The sequence below is a fragment of the Pantherophis guttatus genome, chromosome 5 (assembly GCF_059756535.1).
Source record: "Pantherophis guttatus breed Tessera chromosome 5, ASM5975653v1, whole genome shotgun sequence".
Lineage (NCBI taxonomy): Eukaryota > Metazoa > Chordata > Lepidosauria > Squamata > Colubridae > Pantherophis > Pantherophis guttatus.
In genome coordinates, this window is record NC_142067.1 from 26,017,339 (window position 1) to 26,038,255 (window position 20,917).

At 32.8% G+C, this 20,917-nt stretch overlaps 1 protein-coding gene across 2 annotated transcripts in view; it reads left to right on the plus strand.

Moving 5' to 3' along the window:
* The window catches only part of PDS5B (PDS5 cohesin associated factor B), an 81,748-nt gene that overhangs the window by 29,041 nt on the left and 31,790 nt on the right, over positions 1 to 20,917 (plus strand). For both annotated transcript variants that reach the window (XM_034411252.3, XM_034411253.3), the window contains exons 4-15: positions 2,312 to 2,398; positions 2,594 to 2,691; positions 3,249 to 3,375; positions 4,496 to 4,576; positions 6,146 to 6,286; positions 6,998 to 7,113; positions 9,231 to 9,325; positions 12,098 to 12,243; positions 12,606 to 12,757; positions 13,069 to 13,182; positions 14,252 to 14,333; positions 20,041 to 20,089. In XM_034411252.3, coding sequence (XP_034267143.1) covers positions 2,312 to 2,398; positions 2,594 to 2,691; positions 3,249 to 3,375; positions 4,496 to 4,576; positions 6,146 to 6,286; positions 6,998 to 7,113; positions 9,231 to 9,325; positions 12,098 to 12,243; positions 12,606 to 12,757; positions 13,069 to 13,182; positions 14,252 to 14,333; positions 20,041 to 20,089 — 1,288 coding nt within the window. The remainder of the gene's footprint in view (positions 1 to 2,311; positions 2,399 to 2,593; positions 2,692 to 3,248; positions 3,376 to 4,495; positions 4,577 to 6,145; positions 6,287 to 6,997; positions 7,114 to 9,230; positions 9,326 to 12,097; positions 12,244 to 12,605; positions 12,758 to 13,068; positions 13,183 to 14,251; positions 14,334 to 20,040; positions 20,090 to 20,917) is intronic.

Below are 20,917 nucleotides of genomic sequence, written 5' to 3' on the forward strand. Positions count from 1 at the left end.
GGGTGTTTTAAATTTATTGGGCCAAAATTTGTTTAATTCTTTTTTAAAAAAAATTTTTTTTTTAAATTTTTTTGTATGTGATGTTTTTATTCTTGGCTGTCCACCGCCCTGAATCCAGTGGCAGAAAGGCAGTATAAAAATCTAATAAAAGAAATAAAAGAAAGAAAGAAAGAAAGAAAGAAAGAAACTTTGCTGTGTTTGATTGAAACATTTTCTTTCACCTTCAACCCTTGATTCCCATTAGAAAAGATTTCTGCACATTCATGCATATTTGTAGAATTGGAAATATGGTTATTGGAATTACTGGAAACCTCAGAAGCCTTTTTTTTTAAGAAAAAGAGGAACAGAGAATTGATGTGCAAAGGAATTTCAAAAGAATGCTTCATATAATGTTCATCAAAATAGTGTACAATGTGTAGAATGATACCATGTCTATAGTATGAGTCTTTCATTTCTCATCTATATATTCATTTATTGTTCCATTCCATTTTCTTCTTAGTTCTTTCTTGTTCTTTATTCCCCTATTCCTGCTTTCTTCTCTTGAATTACAATACTGACTTGTATGGTATGCTTGGATGAACAAGGGTTTTGAAATAAAGCCGCCTAGTGGTTGTGTTCGGAAAATGTTGATTTAAGAAATTTTCTTGTGAATTAAAGAAATGTGATAATGGGTAATTTTATTATCATTTTGTTTTCTATAGATTTATAAATACAATATATTTTATGCATTTCTTCCATAAAATATTCCAATTATTCTTGTGCATATAATACAATGTCTGATTTGTCTAACTCAGGTTAATTGAATAGATCAGTGATTTTGATCTTTTTAGCTCTTTTTGTTGGCATTTTAAATTAGTATTTTATATGTAGGATTGTAGGAATAAAATTATATTAGTATTTACATTAGTATTAACAGTAGTATTATATGTTGTTTTCAACAAAACAAAAACAATGAATTTATACTTTGGTTACCTTTTTTATTTATTAGTATCATCAAGTAAAATACCTGATCATTGCTGCTTTCCATGATTATTTTTTCCATTTTACAAGTACATTATCATATGTCTACATATGCTTTCTCATTTGTATACATTTATTATATTATAAATTATTACACATTATTATTATAAAACTTTTTTTGTTCATTATAAAATATTTGATGCAGATGGTTTGTATTTAAATCGATGTAATGTAGAAGTCACACACCTGTACATTCTAAAAATGATTAATGAGCATAGTATATGTCAGAGGACTGGTTAGATGGTAACCAGTATACTGTAGTATTACTACTTTAGTAGCAATAATAATAGCTTTTGATTTTCTGAGAAATATGAATAAAAAAATTAAAATATGAGTAAAAAGAAATGTAACAAAGGTTATATATTTGTAAATTAATTGATATGCATAATATAGATAAATAAAGCTGAATATAGCTGTTGGTAACAAATTAATTGAATTTTTCAAAATTAAACCAAATGTATTAATGGATGATTCTTAAGGATAGTTGGCTGTGAATTTTCTTGGTTACTGATTACGTACTTTATCAGCTCAAGAATGATATGTCGAAACAAATACAAATGTATTTACATTGAACACAATTTTTGTTTGGAATATTTTGGGGAATTATTTGAAGAATTCCAGATACCTTAAACATGAACTAATTTTAGTAACCTGAGATTTATTCATATGGTTTTAATTGTATATTCTCCCCCTCTCCCATAGTTGAGGGAAGAAATGAAAGCTATGAGAGTTGCTCCCAAAGTCCCCCTTAAAGATTTCAACAAATCTTTCCAAAGTAACCATTGAATCATTTTCCAAGCTAGGTTTTTGGTTGAGCTGCAGTTTCTACTCTCTCAAACTGTGCTTTTTGTTGTAGTATTGGAACATATTGCAAACAGTGCTTATATGTCCACCTTGATTGTTTATAAAATCCATGAACAATGTTATATTATTAATATATCCAACATAAGGTCATATTAAATGCCTCATGTTTATATGATTGTTATTTGGAATGTGTTAATGGGATGGGGGGATGGCCAGGAGCTACTTTTATCAATATCCTCTGTAACAGACTTGGGAAATTCAAAAGATAATATTCTTCTAAAATAAAACCAACAAATGAGAGAGTGGAAATTGGTGCTGCAATATCCTGAATGATGTTCCTACTGGATTGGATTATAAGAGGAAATGGTTAATTAAAATATTTTAAATGCTCACTAGTGTAGTGACAATATTTTTTCAGTTGGACTGAATGATTATGCAAGAAATATTTACTTTAGCTGACAAACATATACAATCTTTTTCTCCCCAGGATATATTTATGTTCATCACAAGACAACTGAAAGGATTAGAAGATACAAAAAGCCCACAATTCAACAGATATTTTTATTTATTAGAGGTAAATGTAAACAATTGTCATTCATATTAATCTTGGTTTGATTAAAGTTTTAGTCAAATATCTATTCTGCATAAAATACAATAGCATTTTAAGTATATTTGAAACAGATCTGTATTTATGATGTAAAATTATTCAGTACTGACTTTACCAATTCTTTATTAAATTATACTTACTGTATCTTTTTCTCCTAAATAGAATATTGCATGGGTTAAATCTTACAACATATGCTTTGAACTAGAAGATAGCAATGAAATTTTTACGCAACTGTACAGAACGTTATTTTCTGTGATCAAGTGAGTATATCTTCAACAGCAATTTTGATACTTGATGGAAGTGACATATTGTTTTGATTGTTAGGAATAGGCTTAAAATCTGTAAGCATGGAGGTGAAAAAAGTTGCATGGATGAGTAACATTTTGCACGCGACAAAATATTTTCCTTGCAATCTTGACTAAGTGGGATTTTCTAGGGTACAAGTTCAGACCTCTTCTGGCCAAAATTTAAATACAGCTGAAATGACTGTTACTAGCAGCAAGGTAGAAATAATATCGTTAGGATTACTGGTGGACTTGCATGGGGTTAACTTGTGTTCTCAGTGACCTTGATGTTCATTGTGTTTGGGACAGACTATTGAAGGTTTGGTCAGAATGGAAAAGATGCCCTTTTCACCATGGTGGGTGGGGGGAACAGCAATGAAAAGAGAAGAATGACAAGTAGGAAACCTCTTGCATGCCAGATAAGAATTGTGGTTTTGCAGTCTCAAAGAAACAGTTCATTATCCAAATTCTAATTTAGGATGGGCCATAATAACTTACACTATATTGCTGAGCTGACACTATTCTCATTTTAGCAATGGTCATAACCAGAAGGTTCATATGCATATGGTAGATTTGATGAGTTCTATCATTTGTGAAGGTGATACAGTATCGCAAGAGCTTTTGGATACAGTTTTAGTTAATCTAGTCCCTGCACATAAGGTAAGAATTAATATTTTAATGTAAAAATATTGCAAATTGATACATAGTATGCTTGGCAAAATATACTGCAGCTACCTTTTTATTCATGAATTTATAACACAAAGAATAGATTGATTATTTGAAAGAGTGAAATTAGCCAATATTTATTCTATTTCTTAGAGAGTCTCTAAAGCATGAAATAAAAGATTATGTTGGTCTAAGTTTAATGAGGAGGATCATTAGATAAATTATATTTATATTTACATTCTTTCTCTTTTGCTGTTAAATAGTTGTTATTTTTATTACTATTAAATTTCGCCTTACTAAAATCTGAAATACATTGTCATTGCCATAGCAATGAGTGGGAGAGAAGTGAGAAGGCATGACAACAGTGAATCTGGAGACATTTTCATTAATTTGCATTATAGGTTTTATTTTAAGCCAAGTTAATCTAGAGATGCTTACTATAATTAAAATGAGAAAAATGACTGTCTGAATTGTGAATATACCATATGTATTTGTGTATAAAAATAAAATTGTAGAATATTGTCATTATCATTAGATACATGAAGTTTAACATGAATGAATTCAAATGATTACTCTGTTTCCCCAAAATAAGACATCCCCTGATAATAAGCCCAATTGGGCTTTTGAGCGCATGGCAATAAGGCCAAGTGCTTATTTCAGGATTCAAAAAAATATAAGACAGGGTCTTATTTTCAGGGAAACACGGTAGATTGTGAGATGGAAGGTAATAAAAATTTGGCCCTAGGATATAACAGAGGAGGAGGAGGAAGAATAAAAAGCAAACTGCATGATTGACAGTGGAATCTTGTACACCTTAATCAGATGTACCTCCAGCTGTCCTCTGGGGTATCCTGAAGAAATAGGTGACATGTGAGATATGAAGCCTGAATGCTTCTGTCTTAAAAGTTGTACACAACATTAACTGTAATGTACATTTGTATCTTATGTACTCAATCTATAGTGGTTGTAATGCTTATAGTTGTAATATATTTAACCAATGTTACCCATCCTGTCGTTTAAAATTTTGAAAAAAGCCAATTATGTTGATTTACTTAATATTGAGTATCAAATTTTAAGAATAAACCTATAATTTGGTGTCCAATATACTTTTCAGAATTTAAACAAACAAGCATATGACTTGGCAAAGGCTTTACTGAAGAGAACAGCCCAGGCTATTGAACCATACATTACTAATGTAAGTCATAATTTAAAATAACCATGTAGAAAAAAACTGAATAATATATCATTAGTGTTAATATATCTTTATATTGCGCATTGAATAGTTTAGGACTTTCCTACAATCAAATCATAGCTGACTGTATTCTTATTTAGAATTTGCATCATTCATAAATCAAAGTTAACAGTAGCTAATTACATCAGTTGTCAGATGCATTTAATATCTTATGTTTCTGTTGACTGTCCTTCTATAACATAGCTTTGAAGCATGAAACTAGATGTTCATTTATTGATAGTCAATATCCAATTAGTATTGAGAGCCAATTTGCTATAGTGGTTAAGGTACTGGCCTGGAAACCAGGAGACTGAGTTCTAGCCACCCATTGGAGTGCAAGCCAGCTAGGTGACTTTGAGCCAGTTATGCTCTCTCAGCCCAATGATAAAGCATGCAGACAAGACACACAATAAAATATAAAATAATAGCAATAATTAAGAAGTTAATAATAGAATACCATTGAGTTCATTGTCATCTGTTTGAATCTGCATACAGTTACAGTACTGTACATGATTATTTGAGAATAAAGTCCACTGAACTAAAGGAATGTTTTCAATTATATATAAGAAATATTCATCCAGTATATTTTTTCCACAAAAAATTTTTTTTTTCCACAAAAGCACTTACTTTTCAGCATCTGCTAGAAGATGTGATCTTATGGATGATAAAAGATGTATCTAGCAATCATCTCTATAGTTGCAGCTGAACTTTTCCAAGTAGTTCTAGTCACAAAAAATGCTAATTGTTTTTCATATTTTATTCTAATGTGAAATGTATACATGGAGATGATCTTTTGAAAGAGCTAGGCATTTTTGGAGATAGAATTTTCTCTTACTCGTTCTTTTTGCAGTTTGATTTGGAATTGGTCTAGGACAACTAAAGTATTTCAAAATAATTCATAAAATAGAACTGTGTTATGCTAAGTGGAGTACTGTCTAGTACCTAGTTGCCTTAAGAGACATTGCAGTTTACAAAGGCTTGCATGTTTTCTGAACTAAGGAAGTATTTATTTTAATAACATGAGTAATTTTTAAAGGATTGATTTTTCAAAATGTAATATGCATATAAGCTTTCAACATGAATAACTGACATTTATATTCTTGATCCATTAGCGATACAGAAATGTATTACATTTTATTTCAAATTGTATTTTAATTTTGATGATTCATTAACAGCTCACATTAAGAATATTTATACATTTATACAGTTATTTCTAGATATTTAAATGTCAGGTTCTTTGATGTAAATTGTGAATTTAAGTTCATACAGAATCCAGTTGACACTAGCTTTTTAAGTATGTATACCTATTACCCTTAATATTTTAATTTTCCTGTAATTAATTTAATTGCACAGCCAAAGTAGATGAAAAGTTAGCTTCCAATTTAATGAATGAAGTGTTATGGGGTTAAATATGATTGTGAAAATAACAATTTTTAATAGGGAATCTTGGTTTTGTTAGAAAATTAGAATTGTTCTGAAATAAATTAAAAAATTATGATTTCTATCCTGTTCATATTTTGATTTTTTTCACAGTTCTTTAATCAAGTGCTTATGCTAGGAAAAACATCCATCAGTGATCTCTCAGAGCATGTTTTTGATTTAATTTTGGAGCTATATAATATTGACAGCCATCTTTTACTCTCAGTTTTGCCACAGCTTGAGTTTAAACTTAAGGTAAGTCTGTCACAAGATAAAAGTATCACTGCTATTAATTGAAGATTTAAATCTGTGTAGTGGGCATGGATGATGCACCATTTTTCAATAAGAACTTTAATTCTGTAGGGAATGCCACTCTGTCAAAGTCCCTTTTTTGATGAACATCCCTCACTATACATTTCAGACATGTTTTAATATCACAGTATATATTAAAGCTCTTCTCTTTTCAACTATCACTGAATAACAAAAATATACACTTTTAATTCTCTAATTTCCAGTGTTAAGTAGCTGTCCTTCCTTGTAATTACCAGCAAACAGATACTAAAACAAAACAAACAAATTTATTTACAATCCAGATCTGGTAGCCCTAACTTAAATCAACAAAATGGTGCATTTCCATCACAGAGTTGCTTAGGGCAGAAGGACAAAATAGTACAGGAAAGCTATTGTAAATTTTTATTTGTTCATAAGTTGATCCCATATGATTTGCACATGGAATAAGTCATTCTGTTTACCCAAAGACTTCTGTTTACATCTGACAAAGGGTGTTTTTTTACAGGAAAATTTCTGTTCTATTGTGTGTGTATGTGTGTGTTTGTGTACACACACACATCTGTGATTTTAGTTGAGTTCTTTGTTATTTTCTTTCTTTTAGTATATGAAGAAACAGTTTTCTGAAGCTTATTTATGTAGATTTATATACTTTTTTAAAAAAATACTATTTTCTAGAGCAATGACAATGAGGAACGCCTCCAGGTTGTAAAACTTCTTGCAAAAATGTTTGGAGCAAAAGATTCAGAGCTGGCTGCTCAGAACAAACCCCTTTGGCAATGCTACTTGGGAAGGTATGTTTTGTTTTATTTTGTTTCTCACTAAATTGTAATTTAGTCTTAATGTATTGTAATTATTCAACATTTGATATATTTTGAAACATTAGTATTAGCCATAAATTTGAGTAGTAACTATTATCCTGCTTACTCTTAAGTATCCTAGGAAAGAATTAAGCTGCATTTGTACTTCCATAGACCATTAGGATCCAGCTTATTTATACTAGTTTTTAGACTGTAAACTTTGGGCTTCTACATTTTACTAAACTATCATGTGGTTTGCTTGGGTTTGGTTAATACAATAATTAATGAAGTCAGTGAAGAAATGGTTTATTTTAGCATAAATCATTTGTTTTCTTTTTGCATTTGTGACTTAGTGGGCTTTGTGGTTTCCTGATTTTTTAATGCTTTGAGGTACTGAGCATTCTTTTCTGGCCCAATGCTAGAAAAAGTAAGAAATGAACAAAATAATCAATGATTATTTAGTTCATTTACTGACTCTGTATTGTTATTGCCTATTCAGACAACTATCTTTGGTACAAAGGTGAAGTTCAGCAAAATATAACAAGTGTCTTTCAATGTATTGTGTTATATGGAATAAGGTAGATTTTTATCAATAGAATTACATATCAAAACATTGTATAATTCAGTTGATATATTGCATTTCATTAATATTAATATCCTTTTCAAAGATAACATTAGAAACTAACTAGAATTGCAAATAGGTTACAAATACATTTCACAATAAAAAACAATGCAAAGAAATACACATATACATGTCTCTTCCATTATATTTTTCTTTTGGTTAAAATGACAACTGGATTCATAGTTCACAATTTTTGGCTAAAAAGCACAGATTTTATTTTATTATTTATTATTTTTACACTGTCCAGCAATTTCACAAATTAAAAGCACAGAAAAATAATATCACAATAAGACAGGAACAGAATATAGCAAAAACTCAACACCAAGTTGAGCAGAGATTAACATCAAGAGTTTATTAGATGAACAATCAATAAGTAAACAATATCCCAATCAAGGAACTACAGTGCAGAGAAGTAAGCTAATAGTAAACAAAAACCTAATCAAGGAACCACCAAGACCACTCCCATCAACATTGACAGAGCAAGCCACTAGTTGTTGTGGCCCACCAGCGGCCTGCGCGGATTGAGGCTGATCCCGACGATGAGGAGGCTGGTGTGGTGTCACGCCAGCAGCCTGCGCAGCCGGCACTCGTGTCGGACAGCGAGGAGGCTGAAGAGGATGTGGTGCCAGAGGCAGAGACTCAGCCAGGGCCTTCAGAACCTCCAGAGGCTCCTTCAAGTGGAGAGAGCGAAGTGGAGGAGCCTCTTCTCAATGCTCGAGCACGCAGGTCTGCCAAAAGGCAGGAATGGCTACCCAGGAGGAAGAGGTCTCTTCAAGAGTAAGGCTTGAGGATAATTGGCTACTCCCTTAGTCTATTTAAGTCACACGCCGTTAGTAAGTTTCTTGCTAGAAACAACTTGTAATTATCATCAGAGCATTTTTGGAACAGTCTTATCGTATCTTGCTTTCTGGGCTGGTTGCCAACCTTTGCCAGACTTTGTTTTACTCTTGCTACTTAATAAATTTGATAAGGACCATTGGTGTGTGTCAATATCCTCGGGAATCCGGAGCTGGGGCAGAACACTAGTAAGAGAAAAACTTACTCCCTTCTAGCACTTATGATATTACCTAGTTTGGTAATGAAACACTTGCAAGAAAACAACAAAGTTCAGTGAGCACTAAGGATCCCATAATAGCAAAAACTACACAACAACAGAAAACATACCCACATTAACCTGAGTGAGATTAAACCACTCTAGTTGAAGGCCTGGATGAAGAATCAGGCCCTCTTGGCTGGTATTTTATCCATTCCTTGGATGAGAAAAAAATAAAATTCAATTAAGCAAAAGTAGTATCATAGTGTATTATGTATTCTCTTGCACAGAACTTAAGAGATAAGTATTCTCTGGATCCTTTTTTGCAAAGTTCTATCTAATGTTCAAATATTTTCTATATATGCATCTTTTGGTTGAGCTTTGTACACAATAGTTTGGTGAAAATTGAAATAAGATACAACATGGTTATTAAAATTTTTAATTTTTTAAAAACAGATTTAATGATATACATGTCCCTATCCGTCTTGAATGTGTGAAATTTGCCAGTCACTGCCTTATGAACCATCCGGATCTAGCGAAAGATCTAACAGGTATCAATACATTTCAGAGTAAAAGAAATTCTCTTCTGTTTTTAGTTATATGGTGAATACACTATACTTTTAAAATATAAAATACTTAAATATAATGGTATCTTTATAAAGAGTGTGCTTCAAGTCATACTGTTTAGTGTCCTCTGCAAGTTTTATTTCTCCCTATGAGTCTCTGTCCCTGAGGCCATCAGATGTTCAGGTTTGACACAGTTTTAATATGAGCATGTAAATACATTTTTTCTCTATCTCTGTCTGTCTATTGCCATCCATCCATCCTATAGATGTACAATTTTCTTACATAGATGTTACCCAGACTTGTTCTTCAAGAGTATTATTTGTTATTTTTTGAAACTAAAACATGCCAATTTATGACATAATACAGTTTAGCCCTTTAAGTAAAAACTTTAATAAATAAAATAAAAATAATTTAAATTTTTTTTATTAAAAATAAAACCAAAAGGAAATAAATTCAAAGGGCAGACTTAATGGACCACTAGGTGTTTTTCTGCTGTCAGTTTTCTGTGTTTCTAATAATCCAATTGATATGTATTAGGGAATATGACATCATTACTTTATAAATATATTTGCATTTTGCAAATAATAAATTGTCATAAATTTCTTTGAAAAATGAACCAGGTAATTTCTGTCTTCAGTTCAGTTATTTTATCCAGTCAAATTACAGTGAAAGTGTATACAGATAGCCCTTGGTTAACAATGGTAATTGGGACTAAGTGACGTCATAAAGATGTGACTATGCTGACTCACGATGGCAGTTTCAGTTGCAATCACTACGTGAGCCCTGTGTGGATGTTAAACCCAATGTTTTGTGATCACCATCTCCTGCCAGCTTCTCCTTTGACTTTGCTTGTCAGAAGCTGACGGTGAAGATCACAAATGATGACCATGTGACTGAAGAATATTGCAACGTAATTGCAAATTGCAAGTTGTTGCCAAGGGTCCAAATCATAACCGTATAATTATGGGGATGCTGCAGAAATTGCAATTTTGAAGGCAGATTGTAAATGTCCAGAGCAGTCATAACTTCAAACAGTTGCTGAATGAGTTGTCATTAACCAAGGACTGCCTGTAAAACAATTAAATACAATTTAAATACAATTAATGACAAAAACAAATGATGTTTAATTGGATGCAGTTTTAATTCATTTTGATTCTCTTAAAAGACATTATTTTGCCAAAATACTGCAATGCTCTCTACATGGGGTTCCCCTTGAGGAGCACTCGGAGGCTCCAGCTGGTCCAGAATGCGGCCACGCGGGTAATTATGGGAGCGACTTGGCGCTCCCATGTGACCCCTTGCCTGCGCGAGCTACACTGGATTCCGGTGGTCTTCCGGGTGCGCTTCAAGGTATTGGTTCACACCTTTAAAGCGCTCCATGGCTTAGGGCCCGGTTATTTGCGAGACCACCTTCTGCCACCGATAACCTCCCACCGGCCAATTCGGTCCCACAGAGAGGGCCTCCTTAGGGTGCCGTCGGTCAAGCAATGCCGACTGACGACCCCCAGGGGGAGAGCCTTCTCTGTGGGGGCACCCGTCCTCTGGAACGAGCTACCCCCAGGAATACGACTGATCCCGGACCTCCGGACCTTCCGTCGAGCTTTGAAGACCTTCCTATTCCAGCAAGCTGGGCTGGCTTAAAACTTTAAAGGGGTTATTTTAAGGGTAATGGGTTTTAAATATTTTGGGAAGCCAATTGGATTTAATTCTGTTTTAAATTATTTTAAATTTTGTATTGTATGTATTTTAATTTTGGCTGTGCACCGCCCTGAGTCCTTCGGGAGAAGGGCGGTATACAAATTTAAATAATAAATAAATAAATAAATAAATAAATAAATAAATAAAATAAATACTGCTGTCAGTGCCGTGACAAACTATTTTGTGCAAGAAAGAAAAATAATGTAATATTCAAATTATATTTTAGAACGGAGATAGATTGTTTCTGCCTAACTTGTTTAACAGAGAAACATATTTGGATTATTATATTCCTTTGAATCACAGAAACATAATTTGTTAGCATAAACTATCTTTATCAGTGTCATATCTAAATAAGCTGTTGATATTACATTGAGACATAAGCATGAATACCTTCCTGTACTTTGAAATCTTAGGTTCTGCAATACAAATACAGATGTTTCAAATTGCTGGTCTGAGAGAATTAAACAAATCTTAATCAGTAATAAGCAAGCAGAGTTTTCCCTGTTTGAAAAATGTAATAGGACAGGGGTCTGTGTGTGCGTGTGTGTATATGTGTGTGTGGTCCTTGTATTAAACACAGAGATCATAATATTACCATGATACATTTTTTTAAGCCCATGAAAGAACAAGTACCACATGTCTTAAGCTATAAATTGTGGAGCTATAAATTTAAACATTTATCAGAGAGAGGGGAAAGAAAGATTTAATATGGTGCTTTGCTTTATTAGTTTTCTTTGTGATGGAAATTACCACGCAACACAAATCCTTTAATAGGTTCTTGTTGTTATAATTGTTAGTGAGAGAATGAAAATTCCTTCCGAGTGGCTTAATTTATTTTTCCCATTAGTGACATTGTAGTTCATAATAATTCAACAACTAAGTTTCATTTTATTTAGAGAAAAAAGGAAATGGCTCTGATGGCATATTTTATAATATATGACTCTGTTTTTAGAGGAATTATATTCATAAGTGTATATTGCAGGTATTCAACTTAATGATATAACATTTCAGTTAATACGTATTTTATGTACAATATATATTTTATGTATTATATACAGAATATCTTAAAGTGAGATCTCATGACCCTGAAGAAGCTATTAGGCATGATGTTATTGTATCAATAGTTACTGCTGCTAAGAAAGATCTCCTACTTGTGAATGATCATCTGCTTAATTTTGTAAGAGAACGAACACTTGACAAACGGGTAAGTTTGTTGGTTAATTACAGACTGCTAATCCAAGGGTAATCAGTTTGTTAAATTTGTTTTTTAAAAATCCTTTATTGTTAAGGCCTTCAATAGCATGTTCATATACTTTGATTTTCTACTCTTCATGCACACTTTTTGTACAGTCAGTCCTAGACTTATGAGCCCAAAATTTTTGTTGCTAAGCAAGACAGTTGTGACCTTGAAATGAAGAATTATGAGTGAATGAACTTTGAAACTGGCCATTTTGCATGGTTCTTTTTATGCATATAGTAAAAATATTGCTGTATGTTTTCAATGTTTATAGTAGCCTTTTTAATAAATGTTGTGGGGGGGGCTCTCATTATGTATTATTATTTTAGTGGAGGGTGAGAAAAGAAGCTATGATGGGACTTGCACAGATATACAAGAAATATTCTTTACAATCAGAAGCTGGAAAAGAAGCTGCTAAACAAATTGCTTGGATTAAGGACAAATTATTACATATATATTACCAAAACAGTATTGATGATCGGTAAGTTATCTTCAGTTTTTTAAATAAAAAAGACATTTCTGTCCCAAAGTTTGGAAAATAATGACAAAAAAGGTAACTCTGGGCATCTTACAGTTACATATACAGTTAAAACATAAAAAGTTAAATTAGACATTAAAACCAAGACACATGGGGAAGGCGGGGGGCAGACTGGGGGGAGGTGGGATCTGTTATTATTCGATCAACTGCTTCCATTGCACTGTTCCCCACTGCAGTTGATCATGGCTTAAGTTTTGACTTTAATATTAATTTTGATATTTTTCTGAAACTTGTTATTGGTAATTTTTTTTTAGATTGCTGGTAGAACGAATCTTTGCTCAATATATGGTTCCACACAATTTGGAAACAAATGAAAGAATGAAATGTTTATACTACCTTTACGCAACACTTGATTCTAATGCTGTTAAGTATGTATTCAATTACAGATATGGAATATTTTCATTGCAAATGTAATTGATAATTTTGATTAAGAGAAATACAGATTAAAGCCTGAAGGCTTTTATCTTGGTTTTCAATTGTTTCTTATCGAACAAATATTTTCTATTTGGAACTAAATTTTTAGTTCTTACTATTAAATAAAATGCCTCATGAAAAGTATGATATATCCTCATCATGCACTTATCTTTCCACAGTTTAAAAAAAACCTCTTTCCACCTCTTTAATTTTCTAGTCAACCTTACTAGTTAAGCATAGATTTGGAAGGAGGCAGGTGTTAGAGAACGGTAGTAGATGGAAAATCTGTTTTTGCTAGTGGGGTATGTTGCAACAGTGAACACATGCAGTTGTATATAGCTCACTTCTTCATTTCAGTTGAATTCTCCTAGGTCATTAAAATAGGAACCGTTCATTATTCTTTAATTGGTAACTTGAATCTTATGTATGCTTTCTTTAACAGTTTATAATTCTAAAGATGGAGGTATCTCAACATAAGTGCCTTATAGGTAGTCCTCACTTAAGGACCACATTGTTCCAAAACCTTTAGTTGATTCTAGGTATCATATTTGCCTATAAGTAAAAAACAAACAAACCCTAAAGCTATGAATTATTTTTTTTGTCTAATTAAATTTATAAGCCCAAAAAGATGGTGGTATTTATTATTTGACAGTAGAATCCTCTAATCCAATAATACTTCTTGTATATGGTTTTATATCACTAGCTACACTATTATGAAAGCAGCAATTCAACATATGTTGAACCTACCAGACAACTTTTAAAAAGAGTTTGGTAGTGAATGATATTAGAGATAAGTATGTTTTTATCTAGTAACTCCAGTACATGTACTCCTCAAGTTACACTAAGAACTTGGACTGGATTTCTATCACTATGCAATCCAGTTGTAAAGCGTGACGTCATGGGACCACATTGCTTAGCAACAAGAGGAGGAGTTTCTCACTTACAAATTTTATAAGGTCTAGTCAGTTGCAAAGATGATTGTTACATCACTTATTGTTTGTACTTTGTTATTTTTATGATTAGGGCATTGAATGAAATGTGGAAATGTCAAAATTTACTAAGGCATCAAGTAAAAGATTTGGTTGATTTAATCAAACAGACAAAGGTAAGTTCATTTCCTTCTGAAATTTTACATGTCACTAATATTTTCAGGACTTCAGCTTGAATTTTATTTCACTGACAGAAGGAATACTTTCTGGATTTCTTTTTAAAAATGATAATATGAAAGTGAAACTTTGCTATATGCCAGTGTTTTCTATCCTAAATACTTGAAATAATTTTAGTGTACTTACTTTTGTGGGAAACTGTTTTAAGACCATTTTGTTTTATTGACTTACTTAGTTTAATATCATGCTTTTTCATGCTCAAGGCAGTTTACAGATGAATAAATAAACAGGTAAAAATCCAGGCAGCAACTTGCAACCAATGTCTCTTTGATGTCCTTGCCCTATAAATTTCATAGGAAAGATATAAAGCAACTCATCTGCCTCCAATGTTATATCTATCTTCAGTAAAGACTTTCATCTCAATATAAGATTCACTGCAGTAGCAAGAGCATCCTAGGGAATGATTTACTTTCTGATAAAGAATATTCTCTCCATGGAAGCCACTTTTATATAAATAAGGCTTCTATCACAGACATTTTGTAAGCATGCCTAATTTATGCTATAAAATAGAGATAGTTTATAATATGGCATGCACCGTTAAGGAATGACAAACTTTCTCCCAATATATTATGTTTCAGTGAATATTGGAGTGTTGCATTTTTCTTCTGCTTGGTGTGGCCTGATCTTCTTTGAAAGACTCTGTCTTAAGAATTATTTTCAAACAGCAAACCTATATTTAAAAAACCTTTAATGTAGGACCAAGAAGATAAGAGGTTCAAATTCTCAATAAGATGGATTTTTGTACACTCCAATCTTCAGTTGTTTATCTCTCATGTGTAAATGTCTGGAAATAATGCCAACTTAAGAAAACCTGTACCAGTTTTCAAGCTTTCTGGTGGAGTACGAGAAACCCAAAGACCAGCTAGCCGGCATGCACATGCGCACCAGCCAGCTGGTCTTCAGGCGTCCAGCACTCTGGTGTGTACTTGCACATGTACGCACACATGTCCGGTTTGGGCACTTGGTGCTGAAAGGGTTGCACTAGACTGAACTTATTTAAAAAATATTGGCTTAGCCAACATATACATTTTTATGAGGGAGTGCCCCTTTCTTCACATCTAGTTGGACAGTTGTCACTACAGCTTTCATCTGATTTCCAGCATTTTGCCACTAAAAAATAGGAAAGATCCCTTTAAAGTCCATAAAAAACTATCTGTGAAGAAGTGAAGAAGAATTCTCTTAATTTTCATTCACGACTATTTGAAATTAGGGTGATGCCGAATGAATGGCGCTCATACCCAGTCTCTGAAGTTACAGATGTTGCAGCATCCCTGTGGTCATGTAATCAAAGCCTGCCCATACTTAAAACCACAGTGGCACTTCAACCCTCTCACTCGCCTATTCCCCCCCCCTCCATCTCTGTTCTTTTGGTCACCCTGCACAATGGCAGCCCTTGGCAAATTGCCTGCTTTGTAAGATTCTGAGGCCTTTTGAAATTTCAAGAAATATCTGCACCTGTCATTCTCCAAATCATGGATGCCATTCTTCTAATTTTTCAGAAGGCCTCAGAAGTTTTCCAAAGGCTTTCTGAAGCATCAGAAGAACAGCACTGGCAATTTGGAGAATGGTAGGTGCAGTCTTCTTGTGAGGTTTCAGAAGATCTCAAAAGCCTGACAAAGCATTACAAGAATGGCCTGCGCTATTTGGGGAACAGCGCAACCTATCTTAGGAAGAAGGCTTGGCATGGCCAACAGCTGCCTCACGTAGGTCCAGGTCAGGTGTTCTTTGTCAGTAGCAGAAAAATGACAATGAAAGTCAGCTGAGCATGGCAGGACATGCAGAGTATAGGATGTTTAGAACTTTCCACTGTGATGCTTGGCTGACTGGCTGTGGTGTGGGAGTTGAGGTGGTAATCCTTGGTGGTGGCTGTGCTGACAGCTTGGCCTCTATTTCAATCCCAGTGTCACCGCTGAGAGGTGCTGAGGATATTTTAATATGTGAAAAATATAGGTGGGTAGGAGAAGTTGAAGAGAAGGCAGACCCTTACCTTACTGAAGCTCGGGTCTGATAATGGCTTGGATCATGTTGGGTCCTACCTAACAATCAGTGGGATTTCGTTAACAACAGCTGGGATTGCCATAACCTAAGCAATGCAGTCATGTGACATTGTGCTATTGAACCGCATTGTTAGCAACAGAAATTCCAGTCTCAATTGCTGTTGTAACTTGAAAACTACCAGGGTTCAGGTTTATAACTATAATAATAATTGGGATGGTATATTAGAACTTTAACATAATCCAGTAGAAAGTCTCTTCAGAATTTCCATGAAGAACTACACATTAAACAAGGATTTTCAATAAAAAGTTTTAAGAATATGATTGAAACAGATCTTGGATTTGTTTCAGTGTAATATTAATATATTTCATCTACATGTCAGCAGTAATATAAAACTGTCCTTATTCATATTATTTCCTCATATTGAAGCTGATATGTATTATTTCTGTATTAAGAATATTTACAGTTCAGATGATGTCAAGTCAGTAGGATATTTTTAATATGTGAAAGCACATATATACATTTGTATGTTTACACATTGGTCAGTGAATCATAGACTTGTTGAAATACATTGCTTAACTCACATTAAGGGGATTTGATATGGATTCAAAGATCAAAAGTAATATGTGGAATATTTTCACATTTATCATGTTCCTGAAACTATCAAGGGCTATAGAAATGTCAAAAATATTTGATGTCCTTCAGCCTGTTAAAGCAGCAGAATCCATGAAGTAGTTTACCTAAATTATCTCTGAAAGTCTTTAAAGCAGATCATGCAGAATTCTGACAGGTAATCATGCTTTATTTTGTCTGTTCTTTTCTGATAAGGAATAGAATTTAATTCCAAGAAACTACCCCATTTATGTTTAATCCCCTGTAAGACTTTGTAGACATATCCTTTCCTATTTCAAGTTCAGGATTTATAGGCTTTTTACGATGGTCTGTATTGTTAGACAGTTCTGCAGGTTAGCTCATGCTCTCAAAACATTAAAAATTGCAGCTAGAAATATTGTCTCTCTCATCTTTTTCTACTGGCAGAAAATATGAAAACAGAGTACCTTACTCAGTGTATTTAAACTTCAACATTTTGAGAAATTTAATACCGATCTGGTTAGGCAAGATATTATAACAAGAAATCCCAACAGCTTATATCAGATAAAATCTACATTGATTGCTCTACAGTATGCTAACTAAATAGCATGTTCCCAGCATCCCCAGTTAATCAAGGAGTCAATTTCAACCATAATTACATAGCCATCCATTTTTCTAGGGGGGGAAATTATTTAAGCTTTTGTAGTATGATGTACAGCTAAAAAGAGTGAAAAAAAATCAATGAATTATTAGAATTGTGTTGCATTTAATGCAGAGTTCCAAGTTATTTTTGAAGTATATATATTTATTATGAAGTATCTTAATATACTACTGAAAATATACTGAATTTTATTTCTTCTTTTCATATTTACCTTACTTTATCACTACAATTCATTCAGGACAATAGACATAGATGTATCCATCACCCTATACATTGTTTCTGATTGGTGATTCCATCAAATTATTTATAAACATTAAAATGCTTTAGTTATTACCTTTACATGGAAAATTTCCTGCTTAAAATCATACTTTAAATAAGTTTGCTTTATGTGCCATGCAATATATAGGGAAGCTCTTCTTGCTTAAATTTAGTTAAACTACTGCCCTGTATATATATTATTAATTTTCTTATTGCTGCATGTTTCAAAGTTTGATTTCCAGTTTTGATAATGTACATATCTTTTTTCCCTTGGGTGCCACAGTTGTCCTCATGGCCTTTAACATATATGTTATGCTATTGACATTGGACATTGAAGAATTATAGGGAGCTCGTGAGATAATTATACTGTAGGATGTTAGTCCATTCCCTCACGGTTTTATCTATATTTGTGTTTAGATAGTTTTTAATTGTTGATTTACATTTCTTTTAATGGATTGTTTTGTATGCCGCACACAGTCATGACACAGTACACAGTATATAAATTTATTTGATAAATAAATATATGTGAATAAATAATAAATTGTTATGCTTATTTATTCTAAAAATATTCATAGTAGGAAAAACTGGGTTTTCAATTCAAACGTTGTTTTTTAATGTTTTTTAAATAATGCTGGGTATATTTTTCAGTATTTGTTTATTGATTGATTGATTGATTGATTGATTTTCCACATTCGTGAGCTGCTGATCTCCCTCAGAGAGGGGCTGTGGGTGCTGTACAATAAAACATTAAAATATAAAAACAGTATATAAAAGTTAACATTATATAAGTAGACAAGGATGATGATTATCCCAAAGGTGCTTTTTCAAGAGGCAACTGGACATTCTTTGTTTTTCCTTGAAGACATTTCACGCCTCATCAAGAAGCGAAAAGTCTTCAAGGAAAAACAAAGACAGTCCAGTTGTCACTTGAAAAAGCATCTTTGGGACGACCATGACCTGGATAACTGAGAATCTCCATAGACAAGGATAATATTAAACACTATTAAAATTAATTAAAAAACGGGGGGAGGGGTGCTCAGGCACCAGACAGACTGCTCCTCTGGGCTCCCCATGCTTGGCAGCAGGGCCGTATTTTGACTCCTATTCAGAAGGCTAGGAAAGAAGGAGCCAGCCTCATCTCTGGGGGAAGACTATTCCACAGGGTGGGGCAACAGCAGTGAAGGCTCTCTTCCTAAATCCTATCAATCAGAATTCTTTAACTAGCTGTAGATCTTCAGTGGTTTGAACTGCAACAGCATGCTTTATGGCAGTGTTTCTAAACCTTGGCAACTTTTAAGATATGTAGACTTCAACTCCCAGAATTGGAAAATCAAGAATCACTGCTTAGGGAGTAAGGTTTTGCTTTTTGTCAGAATTCTAACTTTATTTGGGTTCACTTTGTATAATACATCCATCTGATCCATGTATTATTTTACATATTTCTTCCTGTGTCTGTTTCATCGTTTTTCCCATCAGTGATGTAAAATAAAAATGAAATTTTACCATTTTTTCAGCATTTTTAAAAGCCTTTGATTCAATAGGTGGCAGCACCTAGCTGACCTTTGCTAATCTCAGAAACTAAGCAGGATTGGATGGGGAAACCATCTCAGAACGCCAAGGCTAAAGGCTAGCATTCAGAAAAAGTCATGGGCAAACTACTCCCATAATGATGCCAAATAAACCATATGGGTATACTTATTAAAAGTCAAACTTCAGTTCAAGATGGGTGGGTTTTTTTGTTTATTTTTCAGCATTGTATATGCATCTTGGTTTAAATAAGTACATATTTTATTGTTGGGTTTTGTTATGGTTTTTTAATAAATTATAGACTAGTCTGTTGGTTTCTGTTGAAAGGATGCAAAAAATATTAATGAATACAATATAAGTTTTCTGCTATTTTTTGAGCTAAACTGTTTTTCAAAATTTCAATAAAGATAATTAATAATTAATATGAGTTACAAATGCACAATTGTGTGGTTCACTTGAAAATATATAATAGATTAAACTACATTTTGACACACTTCTAGTTCTGTATAATTTATTTATTAATGTAAAGGAATTATCCTACCTATTACTGAAAGATGTAAAGTATTAAATTGTATTATAAAGCCTGTCATTGAAGACCTTTTTTAAATTTTCAGTCAGATGCCAGCAGTAAAGCTATATTTTCCAAAGTGATGGTAATAACAAGTAAGTTTTTTTCTATATTTTAAGTTTAATATTTGAGAAAATATTACTTATGTACTGATACTTTCAATCATTCTGTTTTCTCCTAACTTTGAGTAAGTAACCTTTGAAATGGATTAAAGCAAGTTGAATAAAACTAACATTATCTTGCAACCTAATACAATTAATATATTAAAGCATTAATAGGATTCATTTTTTGAATGATTTAGTTGAAAATTTGCCTCCCTTAAATAGTTTGTGTGGCATTATTAAAGATATTCAACATTGTGTTCAGGTTTGAATATTATGATTAGAATTTCTAATAATATTATTTAGGCTATGTAGATCTATTATACTAAATATCCCAAGTTGGAGGTATTTTTTTTTAACAATGGGAGAGAAATAGTGAATAGCAATATATTAGGTAAATTCTGCTAGGAAACAATATTTTAGCATCTTTTTAATGTTATGATAACTTGCCCCACCTGCCCACAGGGCTCTGGGATTATTTATAATCTAACAAAATATATTTTCTGTTTGTATAATCCATTCTCATTTTATATCTTTTTTATTTTGAATTCTTCATGCTGCTTCAGTCACATACAACTCAAAGCGTGGAACTTTTTTTTTGCTATGTGGCAAAAGCTTTAAAAGCACCAGAACCTTTTTCTTGTTTTACACTGTATGAAACTGTTTACACGTCACTTTATGAAATAGCTAAATTTATTAAGATATAGTTATATACATATTTGTGCCTTGTTCCTTCTATTGATTTACTTTTATGTTGTATTCTATCAGTAAAGAATGCCACTTATAGTAGAAAAGTTTTATTTAATGATTAGCTTTCTATTG